At 47.8% G+C, this 20,570-nt stretch overlaps 1 protein-coding gene across 1 annotated transcript in view; it reads right to left on the bottom strand.

The window, feature by feature from the left end:
• The window catches only part of LOC106149399, a 19,391-nt gene extending 718 nt beyond the window's left edge, over positions 1 to 18,673 (bottom strand). The window contains exons 1-6 of the mRNA XM_013518241.1: positions 18,533 to 18,673; positions 17,559 to 17,627; positions 17,258 to 17,405; positions 4,541 to 4,691; positions 221 to 386; positions 5 to 145 (exon numbers count right to left, since the gene is read on the bottom strand). Of these exons, the coding sequence (XP_013373695.1) occupies positions 5 to 145; positions 221 to 386; positions 4,541 to 4,691; positions 17,258 to 17,405; positions 17,559 to 17,627; positions 18,533 to 18,673 (816 nt within the window). The remainder of the gene's footprint in view (positions 1 to 4; positions 146 to 220; positions 387 to 4,540; positions 4,692 to 17,257; positions 17,406 to 17,558; positions 17,628 to 18,532) is intronic.
• Positions 18,674 to 20,570: the final 1,897 nt, after the last annotated feature.

The following is a 20,570-nucleotide window of genomic DNA, read 5'->3' as shown; positions in this document are numbered from 1 at the left end:
GCGCCTTCGCGGCTGCACGCTCCGGTGTCCCCGCGCGCTTGGGGACGCTGCGAGCAGCGGCTCCGAAGTTTGCATTCCGCGCGCGGGACAAGTGCACGGCGCGCGGGCAGTGCAGACGCGGCCGGGTCCGCAGCGTTTCCTTCCACTGCCGACCCGGGGACTAAGCGACGAGCGGCTCTCCTAATCCGATCCAAGAGGCTTGGGGAACCGAGGGACAAACTCGCGCCCTGCGGCAGCGTTGATGGGGTGGCCGGGGAGCGGAGCAGACCGCGGGGGTCCCGGGATGGGGCCTCGGGCTTCGCTCGCCGCTCATCTCTGCGAAAGTCCGTTTGCGCTCTGCCCGCGCGGGCGCAGCCCAGGCTCCTGCCGCGGAGCGGACTGTCCCGCTGAAGTTGAAGGTGAAACAGAAAACTTTACATCAGCAGTGCGTGCAGGAGGCGAGGGTTTTGTGGGAATGGGAGGACGCGGGGAATGGAACTTCTAATCTTGCAATCGGGAGGTTAAATGGCCGCGCCGGCCTAGCTCCTGAAATGCATTTGCTGCCCCCCAAATAGTTTCCAAGCACAGGGAATATTAGGAAGCTGTGAGTGGCGAAAATAACGCCTATCGCGAAATCGGCACAGCGCTGTCTGCGCGCCAGGCTCCTTATCCCGAAGCCGCGGCTGGGCTTGGGTTGACAGCGCGCGCCTACTGCGCTCTGTATTGGATTTTTTTTTTTTTTTTTTTTTTTTTTTTCAAAGCAAGGCTGGTGCTGCAAAACTTTGAATACCATTTTCTTTTCTCCCCTCTTTCCCCGAGATGCTGTGTAACCGCTAAGTTCTTCTTTTAATACAACGTTAAGGTGTAAATCACTCCTAGTGGAGGTAGGTGCCTTTCCATGAGGAGGCACAGGGAAGGGAGCAAAAAGTAGCAGTCCTGCTGGTGGCCGGGTGGCGGGGGAAGGAGGATGATTTACCGACGCCGCTGGGAAGAAGCTGAATTACATTTCAGTTACGGAGGGCTGAATTACATTTGAGTTACGGAGCACCCTTCAAAGAAAATTATAACTAGCGGACAATTGCTGTGTTTGAAACCAGGAGCCCTTGTTTGCGTGAATGAAGTTTCTGTTATCAGAGTGTAGGTACCCGGCTGATGGCCACAGCGTTAGCTTGTGGCCCCTCTGTTTGTTATCTTGTCACCTAGCACACACATACGTGGGTGCTGCTGCTGAGAGGGAGAGAGACAGACGCAGAGAGAACTTTTCCAAAACTTTCCAAAATAATTTTTATTTCTTTCTTTAAAAATCTTTCCGGGAATTTTACTCAAGAAATGTTCATTCCACCTTCTCCCCCACTTAGGGTGATCCTTTCTGCATCACCCTAAACCCCCCAAGCTTAATATTTCCTTGAATTTAGCCATCCTTGGACTGGTAAAAATTAATGGATCATTTATATAACAAACGATAATGGTTTGAATCTTGCTTTTTACAGAGCATGAAGTCGTGTTTGTGTTCAAAATCTCCTCACCTTTAGAGGAAAACTAAATTTTGCAGTTGTGAAAGAAACTAATACGGCTAGATCTGCAAGAACTTGAGCATTTCAGTTTCTTTTAAAACAGTTTGTGTGTCCTCAGTCTTCTCCTGTAACCTTAGCTTCATGACATTATTAACTATTTTATGTTAAAGGAATTGGCATGTTTTTCCTCTGTCTTGAAATAGCTCACCTAGTGTAGTGCCTGTGTATATGTAAGAATACACCATAAACAAATTAATCAATTTCCTAGTACCAAGTAACTAGAGGAAATAAAATTAAAAGATTCTCTGAGATTTTTTTTAAAAAAAAATCTTTTAATCATTTAAGTTCTAGATTCTTCTTTCTATGTTTTGTTTTTTGTTTTTTTTTTTTTTTTTTTTTGGTGTGTTGTGATAAAACACATCACAAACTGCTATGATTTGTTGACTTGTTATAAGATTACCATTTGGCAAAAATACCCCAGACACACTGTTTCAAGTATGCAGTATTACTTCTGCTTTAAATTTCATGCAAGAGATCGCAAGCCTTGTTCCAGACAGATAAATTGATAAAATGCTAGTTGCCGTTGAGGGAACAGAGAAGCCCTTAGCAAAAGGCCCTGTGGTGTAGCTAAGTACATTTTGAATTAGGTTGAGCGAGCTATGGAGACCCTGGCAGTGTGTGAAGACGCATACACAGTCTAAGAACGTCTGCTTTAAGACATTTTTGGTTCCCCTAGGTTGAGATGACTCCTTTCCCACAAAGAAGAAACGGTTTCCTTATTTTTTCAGTTACTTTTCCAAAGATAACTAGTGTTGGGCGCAAGAGGCCAGAGCTATGCAGAAATCCAACCATAACCAGCTCGGAACGCGGGCTCTTTCTCTCTCCCTTCACCAGATGTTTTTTAGGTGTCCTCAGCTGGACTGCCCAGTTTGAAACTAATTAGGCCAGCAATAAACTCCTTGTATAATAAAATCACAGGCTGGGAGGGAGAAGGAGCGGGTTCCCAGCTGCTTCTGACGGACACCTTTCTGGGAGAGAGAGCACACCCGTGGCGGTCAGGAAAAAATGCAAGCAAAGGAGAGATCTTGCTTAGACGCATGCCTGTCCCTGAACATGCATGCCCAATGTCTTCTCCAAGGAGCTGGTGGCAGCTACATCTGGGTGCGGGTTTGGGCTGGGCAGGCCTCCTTCACATAGAGCATGTTCAGGAGAGAAGCACAAGCATAGACTTTAGGCAGTGTCTACAGGCCCGACTGAGGTGCACGCGTTGTACAAAAGCTGAAGGCTGCTAGTCACGTGGGAAGGGACTTCACCAGGGCACCAGGTAAAAATCCAGACTGTCCATCCTGACACAGCTCATGTAGGGGAGAGAAGAACTCCCTTCCTGGTGACTTCTGATCAGGGTGAATTCTCTGCTAAATTTGTAGTCCTGATCTGTGGGGTTTGTGGAGAGGAGGGGGAGGCCAATTAGCCAGTTGCCTCAAAAGGCTGAACTTTCTGTTGCCAAGGGTGGATTTTGCTGGGCGGAGGAGAGTTTTTCCCTAGCTAGCTGCTCTGTAAAGGGAGTTGGTGGACTCTGCTGGAGGGGAATGTCTTCACAGAGAATTAACCCTAGAGTTGGGAAAACACGGCTTGTTGACAGAAAACACACGCAGAGACACAAAAATTCCTCACTCCCTCCCAGCCCTCTTCCTGAACCCCATCCACCAGTGTCAGAGCAGCTTCCTGAAGGCCTCAGCCCACCCCCCACGGCTCCCCGCATCATTCGTGACTGTTCAAACAGCCCAGTCCTGCAAAACAGCAAGAGGACTCCGGTAGGAAGACAATTAACAGAGAATGTGCTGGAGACAATGCTTCATTTTCGCCACTGGAAGATCTTAGCTGGCCTAATAGCTTCGCCTAACACCTTCTTCTAATCCCAGGAGAATAAACTCCCTCCCTCAGGTCCCTGAATCAAATACTTGAAATGACACTCCCAAGATGGTGACTGAGGATGGCGACCCACCTGTCTTTACTATAAATGAACCAGAGGGAGAGGGCCAGGAGCTGGGCCTTTATTACACATGATTGGAAGTCAGTTTCCAGGTGGGAAAGTACCTGCCGGTGTTTCTAGGGAAAAGAGGCAAAAGAAGCCACAGGCTTTTATATTTATGATTACTGCTTTTTTTTTTTCTTTGCCCACTTCCATCCTATTGGGTGCCTCTGCCATTCCTCTCGCTTACAAAACACAGACTTATAATTTCATAATCAGGATCAAAATAGCTGCCATTGATTGAGTACTTGAATGCCAGCCCTAAAGTCCACTCTTCCCAGATATTTTTAGGATGCATTCTCACCCAGCCCTTTGAGTGTTATTATCTCACCAAAGTGAACTGGGAAACGGAGTGCCGATGAAATCTAGGCCTTCGGTTTTCTGCAGAATGTGCCTTACGCATGTGCTACGAAAACACTGGCTCCGAGAACACTTCTGCTCTCACTCCCCTCGGAGGGAGACGCTGAGTGTGGATAGTTTTTAATGTGCAGAACAAACTATTTTCTGAACCCGGCCTGACTGTTTTTATTTTTACTTTTTTGCTGTTGTTTTAAGTGGAAGAAAAATCATGTTAAATATTTAGAAAACATACATGAACCTTTGCAAACCATATTTAGCGGGTTGGGTACGGGTCTGTTAAGGGAAACGTCTGTTTATTTACGAGGGCTAATTTGATTTGTTCCTTCGATACTAACGCTACGCCTTTCAGTCCCTAAAATGAGTCAATAAATTTACCGGTAGTGGAGAGGCCCTAAAACATTACGGTAGGCACAGCTCAAGTCGAGTTTACTGGAAGGTGCGGGGTCGTTATGGGTGGGTGTTGTCGGGGGGTAGATTATAAACATTTGGAAAGCAAAGAATAATTTGGAACAGGTGGCCCTGAAAGTCAGGTAACCGGAACAATTCGTCTTTGCCTCTTTGAACATGAAGGGAGGCCATGGGCGACCTGAGTCTGGGACAGGCGGCTGCGGGTCAGTGGGGTTGGAGGGGGGGTCTTTGGGGAGAGGCGCGTCACTTGCGGGGAGCCCGCAGGATGGAGCAGAGGGCCTCAGCCCACGGCCCCAACTCCAGGACGCAGGCTTCGTCCACGCTGTCATCGCCTTCTCCCCATCGCAGTTCCAGGCCAGATGTGTCTGCTCGTGCTATTTTGGAAAGTCTGTCTCCGCCTTGAGATACACACAGACATTTAAAGCAGGGACTCAGATGCATGATAATGCCAATTTAAACATCTTTAAACATGGACAAAGGACTTTGCAGAGGTTGGAAACTGTTTTATCGTGTAGTAGCAATCGTGTTGTGTCATAACACATAGTGAGTAGCATACAATATGTGTGATTTCAAAGGCATCGGACTTTCTCCCCCTCTGCTTGCCTTTCGAGTAGCCAGTAAAGTTAGATTTTTGTTTTTAAGTCTGTGCATTCCCAGATGTAACAGATACGAACATATCTGCTTGGAGCCATTCGGAGAGTGATCAGCTCTCTGGGAACATAACTAAAGGAAAGATGATAAAATCGACATATTTTTCCCCCAAAGAATATGGAACTGGAGGATCTGACTACTGCTTGAACGTAGCAACTTACTCTTGTCTTGCCGCAGCCGAATGTGTCAGATTCCCTTCATTTCCCAAGAACGGTCTTTCAGAACTGAAATATACAGTGTATTAGCCAAAAGACATTTTAATTTTGTAAAGAAAAATCATGCCAGAGACAGCCGGCTCTGTTTCCACCATTATTGTTTCTGCAGCGTGCATACTTGGGGTTTCATGGTAAGATGTGGATTTGCCAAGAAAGAAAATTACAGCGAGAAACTATGCTGAAAACATATACACTTCTGTTTAAGAAATGGGAAAAACACGGAAAAATGCTTCACAGTAATTGCTTTAACGTAAGTTTTAAATGCCATTGTTTGACTGATGTCAAAGAGTGCCCCTTCGCTCATTCTCCCAAGCACGGTTACCAAATAGCTCACCTTAAGAGTGGCAGATGTGGAGTTTAACTCTGATGATCCTTAAGGCTGTAAGAGATGGTCTTAGTCCTGGTGGAAACACTCCAAATTTTTAGATTATGCAGGCCTTTTTTTAAAGGTTACTTAGATATCGATTTTGTTTTCTTGACCCAAAATGAGAAAATACAGGGAATTCTCAAAAGCTTTTTACAGGCTGCTATTATGAGAAAAGAAGCCAAACCAACATGTATTAGGTCATGAGCTTGAAGTGCATAAATAAGCCCTATGAAGGTCACCAAAACAGGGCGAAAACCGCTAGTGCTCAGCACCCCGGCCAAGTCAGAATTCCTGCCTGTTAGACGTGTCGGGTGGAAGTGGACACAGAAAGGGGCTTTCTGATCTCAGTGTGATTTGAATCCTGAGGACTAGTGAAGCCAAGTTGTTGAAGGGAGATGGAGCTGGGACTGCGGACTCCTTTGGAACTTTCTCTTTCACAGTTCCAGAGCAAATTCAGGCTCTGGGACCCTCCGCCCCTCCGGAGCTCCCCTCTTTCCTGGTGTTTGGATCTGCAGAAGCGAAAGATCGAAATGTGCTGTTTCCCTGTGGTCAGTTCCTCCATCTCCCATCCCCTTTTTACAATGATGTTGTGGTTAAGGCATGAATGGTCTCCCAAACAATTTTTTTTTTTTTTTTTTTTTGGCCATTGTTCCTACTGTGATTTTTAGTATCTGAGGTTCAAGGTATAAGGATAAACTTTCATATCGTCATTGAGCAGCAGCTGCCTGAAATATAGGCAGATGGAGACAGTGTCTGCACATTTCCAACTTGGGGACCAACCCGGGTGCTGATGGGAATTCTGTGTAGGGAGTAAACCTCCTCTTGTGAGAGACAGAGAAGGTGTCAGCGCAAAGCGGCTGTTTTCCTTAGGGGATGTGTATTATTTGCATGGATCGTGACTTTTGGTTCAGAAACATTTCTCTCTCCGGCAAGGTCTGAATGCCCTGATTCGTTGAGAAGGGGTGGAGGGGAAGAGGGGGACCGTGCTCCTTTGGCCTTTTGTGTGAGTGGTACAGTAGGGGGAAGCTGAGACTCGCTACCCGGATGGTGTCATGTGGCCCAACAAGTTGTGACTTGCATCTGTGTTGTCAACAGAGAATTTTGACCTCATCTAGTTGTGAAAGAGAAGGGAGCGCAGAAGATTATTCACCTCCGGTCTGCCAAGGGGCTGAGCTCCCTGGTGCCCTCCCCTCGCTAAACAGACCATTACTCCCTGGAGAAGTAAATGGTCGGGGTGTGGAGGGGTGGGGGAAGGAGAGGAGAAAGAATGTCTTAAACTCAGCAAACGTCTGAAACACTTGGAATGTCTGAGCATTGCTCAGGGACCCACAAGAAAGAACATAGATGCAGACTTTGCGGCGAGGCCCAGGGAGATTAGGGGATCGCTAGTGGTTTGATCAAGAGTGAAGAAGTTTCTGAACCCCTGGAACCCCTGGAGAACCTTTAAGAACCTGGTTCTGGAAATGTTGTCAACCATTCCTGTGCTTATTTTCAGTGAATTAGTTTTTCTTTTGTTTTTAAAAAGACGCAAGCTGTGAGACTTGCTTGGCCATAACAAGTTGCCTGTATTTATTGAACATTTATTATGTGCCAGGTACCGTGCTAAGGAAGTAGTTTGTTTTCTGTCCAAATACTGGTGGGTAGGAGGTAGTGTTATTATCCTCTATTTTATTATGTGGAAATTGAGTCTCAGGGAGGTCAAGTGACATGTCCAAGGTCACATGGATTGTATCAGACACAGGCTTAAGTCTGGTTTTGATATCTAACCACTAGGGCATCCAGCCCACCACCTGGTGTAATAAGAGCTCACCGTCTGCGTGTCTGCCCTGGACAGCTGGAATTTAAAGTCAAGTCTCCACTCCTGTCGCTGTATGGATATTTTTTTTTTTTTTTTGGTTTTTCTCCGGTACCGGGAACCGAACTCACGACCTTGCGCTTGCCAGGCAAGTGCTTTGCCGCTGAGCTAAATCCCCAGCCCCTGCTGTATGGATATTAACTGATGCTCAGGTATAGGAGTTGGGATCAGAAAGTAGGAGAAATCAGCTACTTCTCACAGAATCTTGGACCCACGCTGATAGACATGGGTGGGTGCTTGGGGCTGGCAGCTGCCAAGGTGACAAGCGGCTGTATCCCTGCTGGTGGCTGCTGTGTTGTGCAGTGCTGTAAAGGCAGGGCTGACCACTTACTGCAGCGCCACATGGCCCACAGAGAACGGCTACCTGGCCCTGTCCAGAAAAATTAGCGGAGCTGAGCTATTGCAGTACGACAAGACGAACTTTGTTGATAAGGAAGAGCATCTGCGTGGGACATTTCATAAACCATGCCCGTGATTTATTGTTTATCTGGGTGCTTGATGCAGTCCATGGTGATGGGGAGAGATCACCAAGGCCTTTCTTCTTGTTTCCCTTTATTCGGTGGTACTCCTCCAGCTGTGACTACTGCAGATCGAGAGGTGAGAGGGACCGAACTCAGGACCTTTCTGGTGTACTCTGTCGCTTTTCTCTTGATGATCAGTTCAATGAGAGCAATGCACTGTGTTCCAAGCCTACAACCACACTGGGCATTATGGCACGTGGCCATGCCTCCCCGCACCCCAGACTGTGCGATGCCTCCTTGCAGAGTGGTTTGGAGTGGGCAGGAGCCTGGAGAGCGAGACTTCCTGAACGTGAGCCTTGGTGCTGACTTACCAGGACATTCCGAGCGTGAGCCAGGAGCCCAGCTGCTTGGACTGAAGTCCTTGCTTGGTGTTTACCAACTATTTAACTTTGGCCAAGCCACCAAACTTCTCTGTGCCTCAGTTTCTCCATCAGTACAACAGAGGGGAGGATAGGGTACCTTCTTCAGAGATTTGTTGTGGAGATTGGCTTAATAAATATACAGTGTGTGGAACTGTGCCGGGCAAGAGTATGTACTGGATCCATGTCAGCTACTGTTGTTGCTATTATTATTATTAACTGCAAGCTCTGCTATTGTGCTTTACCCACATTGAACCCGCTAGCTCCTGAGATGATGGGGAATTGCAGTTGCATACCAGACCAGTGATGTACTGTGAGGCTCTTGGTCCATATGGGGAGGCTGCAGGGTGTGGTCAAGAGCGCAGGCCCTGGCCTCAGAGCTGGCCCAAGTCTTGGTTACTGCAGAGCTCACTAACGCTGACATCCCAGTTCTGACCCTCTCGACTTCCCAGAGAGCAGCACAGTGGCTGCTGTTCATGGGGTGGCCGTGGGCGTTAAATGAGGTGGCACATGTAAAGCTCATAGCGGGGCGTTTGGCACATAGTAAGCACTCAATAAATGGTAGCTTGTATTATCATCACCCCCACGCCCCCCGCCCCCCTGCAGAAAGCACTGAACTCGAGTAAATTTTAATTTGAAAATAAAAGAACACATTTTAAAACTGCCAAATAGATTTAAAATAATATTCATTAAACAAAATTAAAATATTCTATTAAAGCCAGACTTTGGGCTCAGACCAAATTTTTATAACCCAAGCTTAAAGGCCAGGGAGTCCCCAGCCACAATGGGGACATTGTGATTGAACTGGAGACGTCAACGCGGCTATTGAGCCGTCTTTGAAATGCGTGTTTCCCTGTTAAAATGAAAGAGAAGTCATGGGAAGAAAAAAAATGAGGTTCTTGCTACCCTCAACAAGCCTTAATGAGTTGAAAAAGAAAAACAAAGGATTTCTCATTTTTCCTCCTGTTGCTTTATCCTGCCAGAGGCGCAGGGCCCCCTCCTAACCCTGGCTGTCACTGCTGCCCCCCTGGAATGATCAGATCTGATAGGCCCCCTGTGCTAACCTAATCTAAATTGTATTCTTCACCAGGCTTTACAGATGGTAGAGGGCACCACTGACAGCCCAGGCTTCCGAGCCCAACACTCCGGGCTTTTGACCCTGCCTCAGTTTCCCCATTCACAGGGCCATTGTGGGAGGGCGCAAGAGCGTGCTGTCACTTTGGATGTTTGACCCTCTACTGCTGCTATCCACTGAATGGAACTTCCCCCGGCTGCAGGGACTGTGGAGAATGGAAGTATGCAAATACGCCTCTGCGAGTTTTAAGTCAAAATAATCTGAACATTCAGGGAATGGATTGAAGACGAAGGAAGCAGATTTAAAATCTCCCTCGGGAGTTTTGATGTACCCGGCAGTTTCAGAAAGCACATTTAATCCTCTCAAGACACAAAGCAAAACAAAACTCCTCATCAAGCAGGTGTGTCCATTAACAATTGAAGAATCTGAGACTTGGTCAAGTGTGGCAGCCCGGTGACATTCCTTTCCAGGTCTGTGTGACCCACAGCACAGAGTGTGCTGCCGCTAGGGACAAGCCCTCTAGAACATGCACATGGACAATGGGACAATCGTAGTGGACTCAGGAGACTTCACCCCACATGACCAGTTATTTAGGGTTCGTTATTACATTTTAGCAGCACCCTACAGTGCTGAGCGTGTAGCTCAGGGGTAGAGTACTTGCTTAGCATGAGTGAGGCTTTGAGCTTCATCTCCACCCAGCCCTAAGGGGAAAAAAGCCCTTTATCCTCATTAAGTAGAATATTTGTGAACTTTTATTCTTCTTTCCATTGAGAACCCCCTGGATTTTTTTCCTTGACAAGCAATGAAAAAGAAATGGAAGTGGGCTGTGAAATCCTTCGCCACAGGGAATCCTTTAAGAACCTCTGCCTTTGGTGCCACCAGGAGAAATAACTTCCTCCCTGAGCTGTAGTATGGGGCTGTCAGCGGTGGGGCAGCTGTAGGGAGAACATGCTGATGGATTTCCCACCCCATTGCCACACCGTGGTGCGACTTTGGGAATTCACCAGAGCCCTCTGAGTCCTCTGAGTCCTGCTCAGTAGCTCATAGAGCAGAAGCCTTCTATATCACGTCTGTCACACAACTGAAATGAGATGATATTCTACAGCTCAAAATTCTGTGAGGAGAGCCTGGTGTGGTGGCACATGCCTGTAATCCCAGCACTTGGGAGGCTGAGGCAGGAGGATCGTTATGAGTTTGAGGCCAGCCTGGGCTACAAAGTGAGTTCAAGACTAACCTGAACTGCATAGTGAGACCCTGTCTCAAAAAGACAAAAAAAAAAAAATCTGTTAGGGAACTGGACCTGCCCCCAGGAGTATTCAAAGGGTGAAAGTGAAAGTACCCTCCTTCTAAGAATAGTTCTGCTGTTTTCAAGTACCTGCAGTCTTGGGATTTAGACATTCTGGAAGAATCCGTTCGTCTTCTTTTCAATGGTGTGCGTGTACCCTTCGCACATTAGCACATGAGCATATTTTCTTCTTAGAATTGCATGTTTATTTTAGTATGCATTTGGAAAACATGCAGCAAACATTTCAAGTAAATGGTTTCACAAGCTTTTACTGTTTAAGACAGAAAAGTTTAAAAATCAAGCCCATCGCAAATAATTAATAGCAGAAGTGGTGCGCAGTACGGCTGGATTCATGTGCAAAGTGGGAGAAACAGGAGTCTGACGGTGTGAAGTTTTTCCTAAGATCTATGCACTCTGATGGAACTACCATTTCTAACACTTATCCCTGAGAACTGCTTACAACAAATTTACCCAAACAACCAGGTTCTTTTACTAACCAGAATTGTAGTTCTGCACTCTGCTTTCAGGGGAATAGAGTGACACAAATGTGTCCCTCGAGGAGGGTAAAGTCATTGGTAGGGTATGTTGGTGGCTATGTACATGGAGTCGTGTCTCATTACTTTGAAAGAGGGGCCAGTCTTTGGATGAATATAACGTTGATAACGATCATCTGAGTGCTAACTCCACACTAGGATCTGTTCTGAACAGGCATTAACTATTCCTCACAATTCCATAAAGGCACTGCTGTCATTATTCCATTTTAGATGAGGAAAGTAAGACACAGAAAGGTTAAGTGACTTGTTTAAGGTCACCCAGCAAGTGACAGGATAGAGCCAGACTTTGTCCTCTGGAGGATGCTCTTGAGGTTGTCTTTGTAATCCTGAACCCCCTGCCTCTTTAACCCCTACAGAAAGAGTTAAACTCACCTTCTCCTTGACCTTCATTTAACTGCGCAGGGAACTAATTAAGGACAGGCATGGGAAGAAACCAAAGGGAGCTGAAGTCTTAGCTGTAATTTTCCAGTTTTGTACAAGGACATATGTGTGTTCTGCATTAGCTTCAGGTGCAGCGGAGTGCAGGCGTTAAGGGCCAGTCTTTCAGGGTTCAGATCCAGGGTCTGCTGCAGCCCGTGCAGGCCACGTTCCGAGATGTACATCCTTAGGTGGTTTTGTAGCTGTATGAACCCCACATTGTGGGCTACATAAACTAAGGTGGCACCTGGTAGTTACTCCGTGTAACCTAGACACACAGTGACAGAAGCAGTGCAAGGCTTCCGCTAGTGTAATGTGGCATGCTACTTTGCAGGAAACCTACTTTTTCCTAGTACTTAAGGCCAACACACACACACACACACACACACACATATATATGTATTTATTTATTTATTTATTCATTTATTTGTGGGGAGCAGCGTCTCAACAAGTTGCCCAGGCTGGGTTCAAATGTGTGATCCTCCTGCCTCAGCCTCCCAGAGTGCTGGAATGGCAGGCATATACTACTGTGCCTAGCTGTAAACCTTTCTTTCTTTACACTCCAATGTAAGGCTAAAAAAAATAGTATAGCAAATACATCCACCAGTGGTGGCATAGTAGTGTTATCGTTATCCAGTTTTACATGTTACATGCTGTACCCAGTTGTATGTGTTAAGTGTTTCTGCCAGCCAGCAGTACACCATGTTTGTTACCTAATATGAACCAACGCAAGCACTGATGTTGTGTGCTGCACTGTGACCGTACAGTGGCTGTGACATCATTAGATGATAGGAATCTTTCAGCACTGTTGTAACCCCATGGGGCCAGCATCGTGTACAGGGTTCTTCGGATCCCTGTCCTCGGATTCCCTGATGGAATGTTCTTTTAGGGTACATGACTGTACTTACCAGCTTTGTGTTCTTGGGCTGACTTAACCCCTCCAGCCTCAGTTTCCTCCTTTATGAATCCAGGGTAGTGGAATCTGCATCAGGAGTCAGAGACTGGACCTGCATTGGAGGAGACCTGGCCCACAAGGTGATGATTAGAAGCTGTTTATTATCTGTTGAGGAAAAAGTAACCGTATGATGCAGTCCAGAGTGGAAGAGAAGAGGAAATGTCAGAGATGCACAGTCCAAGCTGGGAAACAGGTCGGGTGTTTTCCAAATGACTTAAGACCAAGCTGCAGAGACTGCTTTCTATGTCTCTCTACCCCACCTGAGAACTCACCGAGCCGCTAGAGATGAGAATCTGCCCACATGAGGAAACTGAGGCCAGGGGAGTGGTTTGCCCATAGTACATGCCAGTCTGTGGCAGAGTAGAGCTCTCAGGCCTGTCTCAGGAAAAGCCAGACAAGATGGTGCGTGCCGGTAGTCACAGCTGTTTGGGCGGTGGGGCCAACAGGATCACTTGAGTCCGAGAGTTTGAGACCAGCTTGGACAGCACGAGACTCTCTCAAAGGAAAGAAAGAAAAGAAAAGAAAAAAGGGGTGGGGAGGGAGAGAGAAGAGAGAAAGCAAATGGAGTGGGGGAAGGAGAGAAAAAGAAGAGTCAGGAGTCTTGGTTGGCATGGATCAAAGCTGGAGAAAAACACAAAAATAAGTGTGGCCCTAGAGAAACTGTCCAGTGTCAGCTGTAGGCACTAACTCTAGGCTTTTGGTGTATTTCTTATCCATCTCCTCTAGAAGCATCTCTTGGTTTTCAGTGACTAGCTGAGCAGGCTTCCTAAGTTACTTCCTTTCATTGCCCGTCTTAGTGTTCGTATTTTTATTCTAGAATATCTCTGTCTCTGTCTCTCTGGCCCTTGTGTCTGTGTGTGTATCTCTCTCTCTCTTTTCTGTAGCAGGACTGGAACCCAGGCGCACTCTACCATGGAGCTTTTTCACTCTTTTATTTTGAGACCAGTTCTCCATAATTTTCCCAGGCTGACCACAGACTTGTACCTCCCGCCTCAGCCTCCCAAGTAACTGGGATTATAGGTGTGCACCAGCTTGCCCAACCTCCAATAAACTGCCTTCATTCTTTCATTCAGAAACAAATACTGAACACCCTAGATGCGGGGAATACAATCAAGAGCAAAAAGGATCAAACTCTACTCCCTTGTGGAGTTGTAATTAAGTGGAAGAGATAGAAAATAAACGCTTCCATATGTAAAGTACACAGAATGTCAGATGTGATAAGTCTGTGGGGGAAGTAATCAAGAGAAGGTGGCTGGAAAGTTCCCTGGGGACCGCAGTGAGCAGGCGCTGAAGGAGTGAGGGGGAACATTCTAGAAAGCAGAGGCAAGTACAAAAGACCTGGGGCCGGCGTGCGTGGGGCCAGTATGCACAGAGGCCTGTGGAGAGGAGGCCGAATGAAGGGCCTGGACCCAGCAGGCCTTGCTTGGAATCCATCCCCCACTCTGTCCCAAATCAAAATTATAATTTAAAAAAAATACACAGAGACTAAATCTGACATCAGAAATCCAGAGAGGCCAGCATGTCCCAGTTAACCGGGTAGGTGTGGTAACAGACCCTGACGGGCGCCCCTGCAGCCCAGCTTCAGGCCACTCAGGGACAGGTTCTGCGCCGCCTGCTGTTCTGATTTTTCAAGAGGCATCAAAACCTAGACCGGATTGAGAAATGTTGTGATTTTTAAAATCACCACCAAAACGCACATCTGGCTCAAAGTCTGTAATCCTCTCCCAAACATCTACTGCCCCAGCATCTAATTTCACCAAACGCTCTCTGTCTCTGACTCTGTTTCTGTCTCTGTCTGTCTGTCTGTCTCTCTCTCTCTCCAATTCCTGACCAGCAAGGGTGCCAAGACATGCTAAAAAAACTGCTTCCAGGAAAAAGTAGGCCTTGTGTCCCATGAGGCTGGGGCCGAGACTTCTTCCAAGGAGCAATCAGCTTGCTCCATTTTTATGTCTTTCTCAGGAGTTTTCCTGATCAGAGCTCATCATGGGGAATGGCAAGATGGTCCAAATCCGCCCTCCTCCGGGTTTTCATTAGTTTCACGATGATGATTATTATGTCATCTGGGGTTGATTTAGGAGTGGTGAAATGTCTGCAGGCTTCATAAATGCTTGTCAGCCACTGTTCAGAATGGCAAGGAACTTCTTGTGTTGTTTGCTTCCAACGGCGACAGACGTAAAAGTGGGGAGAGGAGACTTGAAGGATTCTGCCCAAGGAGGGTGAAGAACAGGCAAATTCGGTGGCCCTGGGACTTGAGGTATCGTGGAAAGCCCTCTGAGCTTTCAAACCTGGGGCACCCAGGCTGATGATACTGAATGTATTGTCTGTCTCCTCGGCCTTCAAGCTGGTGTAAAGCAAAGTCTCAGCCGAGGGGACCCATCGCTGTTGAAACTGTTCTGGATGTTAGTGACGGACAACTTACTTCAGAGTGAGTCAAACAAAAAGGAAATGTACTGACTTGGGAAGTGAGAAGTTCTGAGGAGTCTAGTTTCAGGCATGGCTGCTTCAGGAGCTCAAAGGTAGCCATGTCTTAGCCCAGGCCTGTTCAAGAGGGTCTGTGCTGACCACATCCGGAAGTCAGGGTGAAGGGGAAAGAGCCAGATCCCAAACTGAAGTCAGCACCCTGCGCTGGAAGTGGGAGTGGACTCAGTCCTTACGGCCCCCAAATCATATGATAGTGCAGACAAGCCTCTCCAGCCTTCTCCTGGGCCAGGGCTGTTGTGCATTTCCTCCTTTACTCCTCTGGCCTGGGTCCTTTAAGATGTACGACCATTCTGTCCCCCACCTGCTCTGTCACCCAGGACTGGAGGACCATGTTTTCTTTTAAGCAGGGATGATCAGGGGTACATCACCTTTTTCGTGGTGTTTTGTATGAAATCACCACTCAGACATTTGGGGCATCTAGCCAAGCATGGCTGATCACTTTCAGAGGAACAGTGAGAAACAACTGAGTATCCTCAGGCGTAGGAGGGGGACCCTTGCTGTGCTGATGTCCTGAGGCTTTGGATGATTAGCCTGTGCTGCCTTCCCTGAGCTCTGTGCTACTTGTACACGCGCACACGCACACACAGAACACACCCCCCATTATTGCCACCACTCAGTTTGTTCATGTTCCACCAGGGGCTGTGCAGGAACATCTCATGCAGCACAGAGGTTGCAGACTGGAGGCAAGATGCATTTTGTTTGGTCTGCAGAGCATTGAAAAAGGAGAACCGAGCCAACATGTGAAAATCTTGATCTCTCACACAAAAATGCAGATTTCTGGCTTCCATTAAAAACTCACAGGATCTGTCAACACTCTGACCACATTTCCATATGACTTTCATTGATTGGAGCTAGGAAACGGCTGTCCGTTTTGGATGGACAGCCTAGTTCACCCCAGTCCCCACTGCACCCTACTATCTGTCAGAGCCCTAAGCTCAGTGTTACCCACATTTTCCCATTGGGTTGGTGGGGTTGGCTCTCCTGCAGTAGAGTTGGAAGACCAGTTGGCCACCACTATTCAAAAAATGAAAGAAAGCCTCTGTCTTTGGGTAGGTTAAGGTCCCCTAACCTTGACACTATGAGCATTTGGGGGATAATTCTTTGCCGTTGGGGCCTGTCCTGTGTGTGATAGGATCGCATTTCACATGTCCACACATGGACCAGACCCCTTTAGAAACGTAGGTCCCGTGTTCCTGGCACCCACCATGACACAAAGTGACACAAGCAGGGGGGACACATGTCCTAGCTCTGCATGGTACCCTGGTGGGCTCAGCACTGGCAGTGGAAGTTATGAGTTGGCTGATGGTTTAATCATTGGTGGACTTGCCAGCCACTGGGGCTGCCTCAGAGGTCATAAAGGAAATTCAGCATTGGATGAGAGGTTCAACCATTTTTTTACAAAAAAAGCTTTGCAGAATTTCTTAGGCCAATGCTCCTCTCCAAAATTTTCCAAAGAATTTGGGAGCATGGGTGACAATTGAGACTTGTCAAAGACTGGACAGAGAGACCATGGGAGCTCTGGGTGTCTCTGGACGTGTCCTCTAGCTCTGGCTGTGTGAGCTGCAGCTCAAAGAGTGAGTTACCCCAACACTAGTTCAGAACATCGCTTATTACATTTTTGCACTTGTAACTGCTGTAATATGGAAGCTCAGTGGCAGGAATGTCCAGGGGGAGAAATCGTTTTCCCTAGGCTAGTGCTTCTCCAGAGAGCGACTTGCCTTTCCCCCGTGTTTCAAACCATGTCAGATGTCTGAATTACTGCCCATTTGGTTTCCTGTAGTAACTGTCCCAGCCACCATTCATCCACTCTATGCAGATTACTGCACACCACCCATGCAGCTGCCACTGTCCCAGGCACTAAGCAAGACCCGTGATCAACACCAAGTCCCTGCTCTCGGGGAGCGTTCGTTCCATAGAAGTGAGGTGAGCAATGAAAAAGAACCCGAGGAAATAGGATTTAATGTAACAGAGTGTCAGGTGCCATGGAGAAAAATAAAGCCAGCAAGGGTGTGTGTGTGTGTGTGTGTGTGTGTGTCTGTGTATCTGTGTTGTCAGGGACTATTGAAATAGCACAGGGAAGACTTTTAAAAATTTAAATTAATTTGATCTAAAATTGAGTAGTTATTGCTGTGGTCTCCTAGGAAACTAGTAAAGGGTTTGCCACTTACCCTGGTGTAAATACCTCTACCAGGACCAATTTCAAGCAACCAATGGTTTAATAAAGTTTACGAAATTCAGCCCGGCTCCCAGCTGTTTCTCCCAGCTGTTGGGGCTCTAGCAGGAAGCTCCCTGTAACTGTCAGGCAAGAGGGCACAGCAAGCTCAGATGGGCTGTGCCTGGGGTGTTCAGGAGCAGCTGGAGGCCAGTGCAGCAGGAGCTGGTGAAGGGAGAGAAGACGAGATGTGGTCAGAGGACTCCTGAGGGGCAAGTGACAGAAGGCATGTCGGGCGCTGGTCCCAGGTTTGGTTTATACTCTGAGTGGGCTGGAAGCCACTGAGCAGAGGAGAGACAAGACCCAAAGTGAACGTACCTGAATCCCTTGTCCTGAGACCAAGCGCAGGGGCAAAGGGCGGCCGGGGGGAGACTGAAGGAGGACTGCCTGTGGAAGGAGGTGACAGTGACTTGGCTGAGAACGGTAGCACTGGGGTCTATGAGGAGCGGCTGGATTGGGGACATATTTTGAAGATAGAGCTGCAGAGATTTGCTAGCATTGGTTCTAGGAAAAATCCAAAGAGAGGAGTCCACGGTGATTCCAGGATCAGACCTCAGTGTCTCCAGGGAAGAAGCCACCACTTCTATGCTGGGCTGCCAGTGGCAGGTGCAGGAAGGCAGGCAGACGGGACTTCCTATGTGTACCTTCAATATCCTGCCACCACCTTCTAGGCAACTTGCAGGCGACTTATTTTATTGGCCTGTTTTTAAGAGGATGCCACAGAGACCCAGGAGGTGCAGCAGCGCACGCACCATGGCCCTGTGGCATGTTCCAGGCAGCACACTCGGCCCTGTGGCACTATGCTGTCAGGCCTGGTTTCCTTGGCTCTCCCAACCCCATTTCTCCTCCTCGTTTTGAGGAAATAGGAACCAAAAAACTCTACAGAGGACCCCACCGCCTCACTGAGACCCTTTCCCTGGTCATGAAGAAACATGTCATTTCTGCTCAAGGGGCCCAGTACCAGCCTCTTTCCATGACAGATTTGCTGGGTGAGCCTCCTGCAGATCTATAATTCTGTAGGAGAACTCATACTTTGACAAAAGCTTAACATCGCTAAGCAGAAGGCTGTGATTTTGCTCAAGAAATTGAAATCCGGACTCTACCACTTACTTAATGGCCTTGGCCACCTGTGCCTTAGTTTTCCTGTCTGTGCAGTGGGAGTGCTAAGGCTCTTTGTGGGTTGGATGAGATCATGCAGGTGAGATGCTCGGCACTGGGCCAGGCCCCTGGTCCGCAGGACACTTGTTCCAGAGGGAGAAGGGAAAGGAAGTTGAGCCAATGTTCTAACTTACGTTTGAGGCGGGGGACAAGGTCTGCAGAGCGCTGGTTCCTGAGAGCGTGGTGGCTGGGCCTGCCCTGTGCTTGCTCTGTGCGCCTGTCCGCCCACCTCGCCTCCACAGGTTGCTGTACTCTGGGTCCCAGAGGAGCTGCATCCGCCTCGCACTGCCTCCTGCCTGGGTTGTCACTTGTGGGACGCAGAACAGTGTGTACTCCCAGCAAGCAGATCCCCAGATGCGAGCCGGCCCAGGGCCGCCACGTTTCTCCTGATGAAATTCCTGACTTGGTGTGTTGTGTTTTTTAAAAAAACACGCCCACTGCCTCCAAAAACCTCAGCTGGGGAAGAGAAACTTTTCTGGTTGAATTACCAGTTTTTGAAACGGTGTCAAATTATGCCTCCCTTTCATAGCCTGGATACACCGTGCTTCCCACGGGCTGCTTCTCAGAGAGGCCTACAGGGCAGAGTGTGGAGATTGTCCGAGCCAGTCTTTGCTTTAAATAGACAGGGAAACTGAGGCTCGGGGAGGTGAGGAGCTGCCTCCTAGGGAGAGCTGGTTTCAGAGTCTCAGGCATACTCAGACCTCTAGATTCCAAGCCCATTTTCCTTCTCCTTCCTCACAGGCCACAAATAGGCAGCCTGTGGCCATCTCTGCCCCACAGATGTGCTTTCTTTGGCCTGAGGATGTTTTGATTTGAATGCGTTGCCAGCATTTAAAAATCAGGAGATTCCATATAAAAAACCAGATTTCTGGCTTCTTTTGGGCCACTGGGACATGTTCCAAATGAGGTCTGCATTCCTGCATGGTGACAGTTGAGGGTCTCAGTTGCGGCCTCTTGCCTTACCCAGAACCTGTGCTCTTGTTTACCCCAGTCCCCACCTCTCCCTCTAGTGCGCCCAGACGCTGGGGCACAAGGTCAGCGAACATCACAGGTCTTCCCCTGCCACTCTCAGGGAGCAGTGGAAAGTCATATATTTCTTGCACTTGTGTCTCTGTCAAAAACAAAGAAAACACAAGATCAACAGAAATGACGCTTGTTTAAAAAAATAACGGCACAGAGTATTTTTCCTTTGTGGCAGGGGAGAAAATTTCTTTGAATTTAATATGCGAACAGAATGGCAGTGTTGAAAATAGCGGCCCCGCTGCTCCCCGAGGTTGTCTCTCCATCCCTGCCAGCCATCCCCACTGGCCAGGGCTGTAGTTTCCACTTATTTTTTTAAGGCAGAATTAACTTGTTTGACCTAAATCTGCCCCATTTCTCTGAAACTTGAAATGCTATTAAACCAAATTAAGAAGTTTTAAAAATGTGAAATAATCTTTAACAGCTCAAGAAAGAGCCTGTGTGAATATGTGCGTGCACTTGAGTGAGTGCGTGTGTAAGTATGTGTGTCAAGATGAATGTATGTTGCGGGCGTGTGTCAGTGTGTGTGTGTGTGTGAGTGTGTGGGTGTGCATGAGCTATTATGTTGCAAGTATGTGTGTGAGTGAACGAGTGTGTGGGGGATTCTGTGCGTCTGTGTGTGTAGGGGTGTGTGTGTGATGGCTTCTTGGTGTATGGGATTTCCCCAAAACAAGGCAGACGGTGCAGTGCGTCTCCCTGGCTCCGGGGTTAGCATTTCCGGGTTTTATCTGAAATGTAAGCTGTAGCACACAGCCACACTGCTGTCCACTCTGCTTTTACAATGTTTTGTGATGTGGGTTAGGGCTCACTTTCCTTCCTTTAGGGATATCTAAGGGAGCTGTGGAGAGAAAAGTTGAGGTACCATGCCTCAGAAACAAGGCGCTTTCTTCCCAGGAGAGAGGGGCAGAGGATGGAGGACGGGCTCTCAGAAGGCCCGCTGCATGCCCGACTCTGCTATGCGGAACCAGCAGTGGAACTTTCTTCTAATCCTGATGTGTTCTCTTTAGCGTGTGCTGGGTAAAAAAGAGTGAGAGAATCTAAAATGTACGTGAATGAGTGGTACTTCTCAGACTGAGTCTGCGTTTATTTAAGGGAAAAAGGAGTCCATTTAAAGAAAAATATGTAAAGTGTGCAGGTATCCGGTGAATCTGA

Source organism: Chinchilla lanigera, unplaced genomic scaffold (genome assembly GCF_000276665.1).
Source record: "Chinchilla lanigera isolate Chin_1 unplaced genomic scaffold, ChiLan1.0 scaffold00044, whole genome shotgun sequence".
In the NCBI taxonomy this organism is placed as follows: domain Eukaryota; kingdom Metazoa; phylum Chordata; class Mammalia; order Rodentia; family Chinchillidae; genus Chinchilla; species Chinchilla lanigera.
The sequence above is the reverse complement of the archived record's forward strand: the minus strand, read 5'-3'. Positions and strand labels throughout refer to the sequence as shown.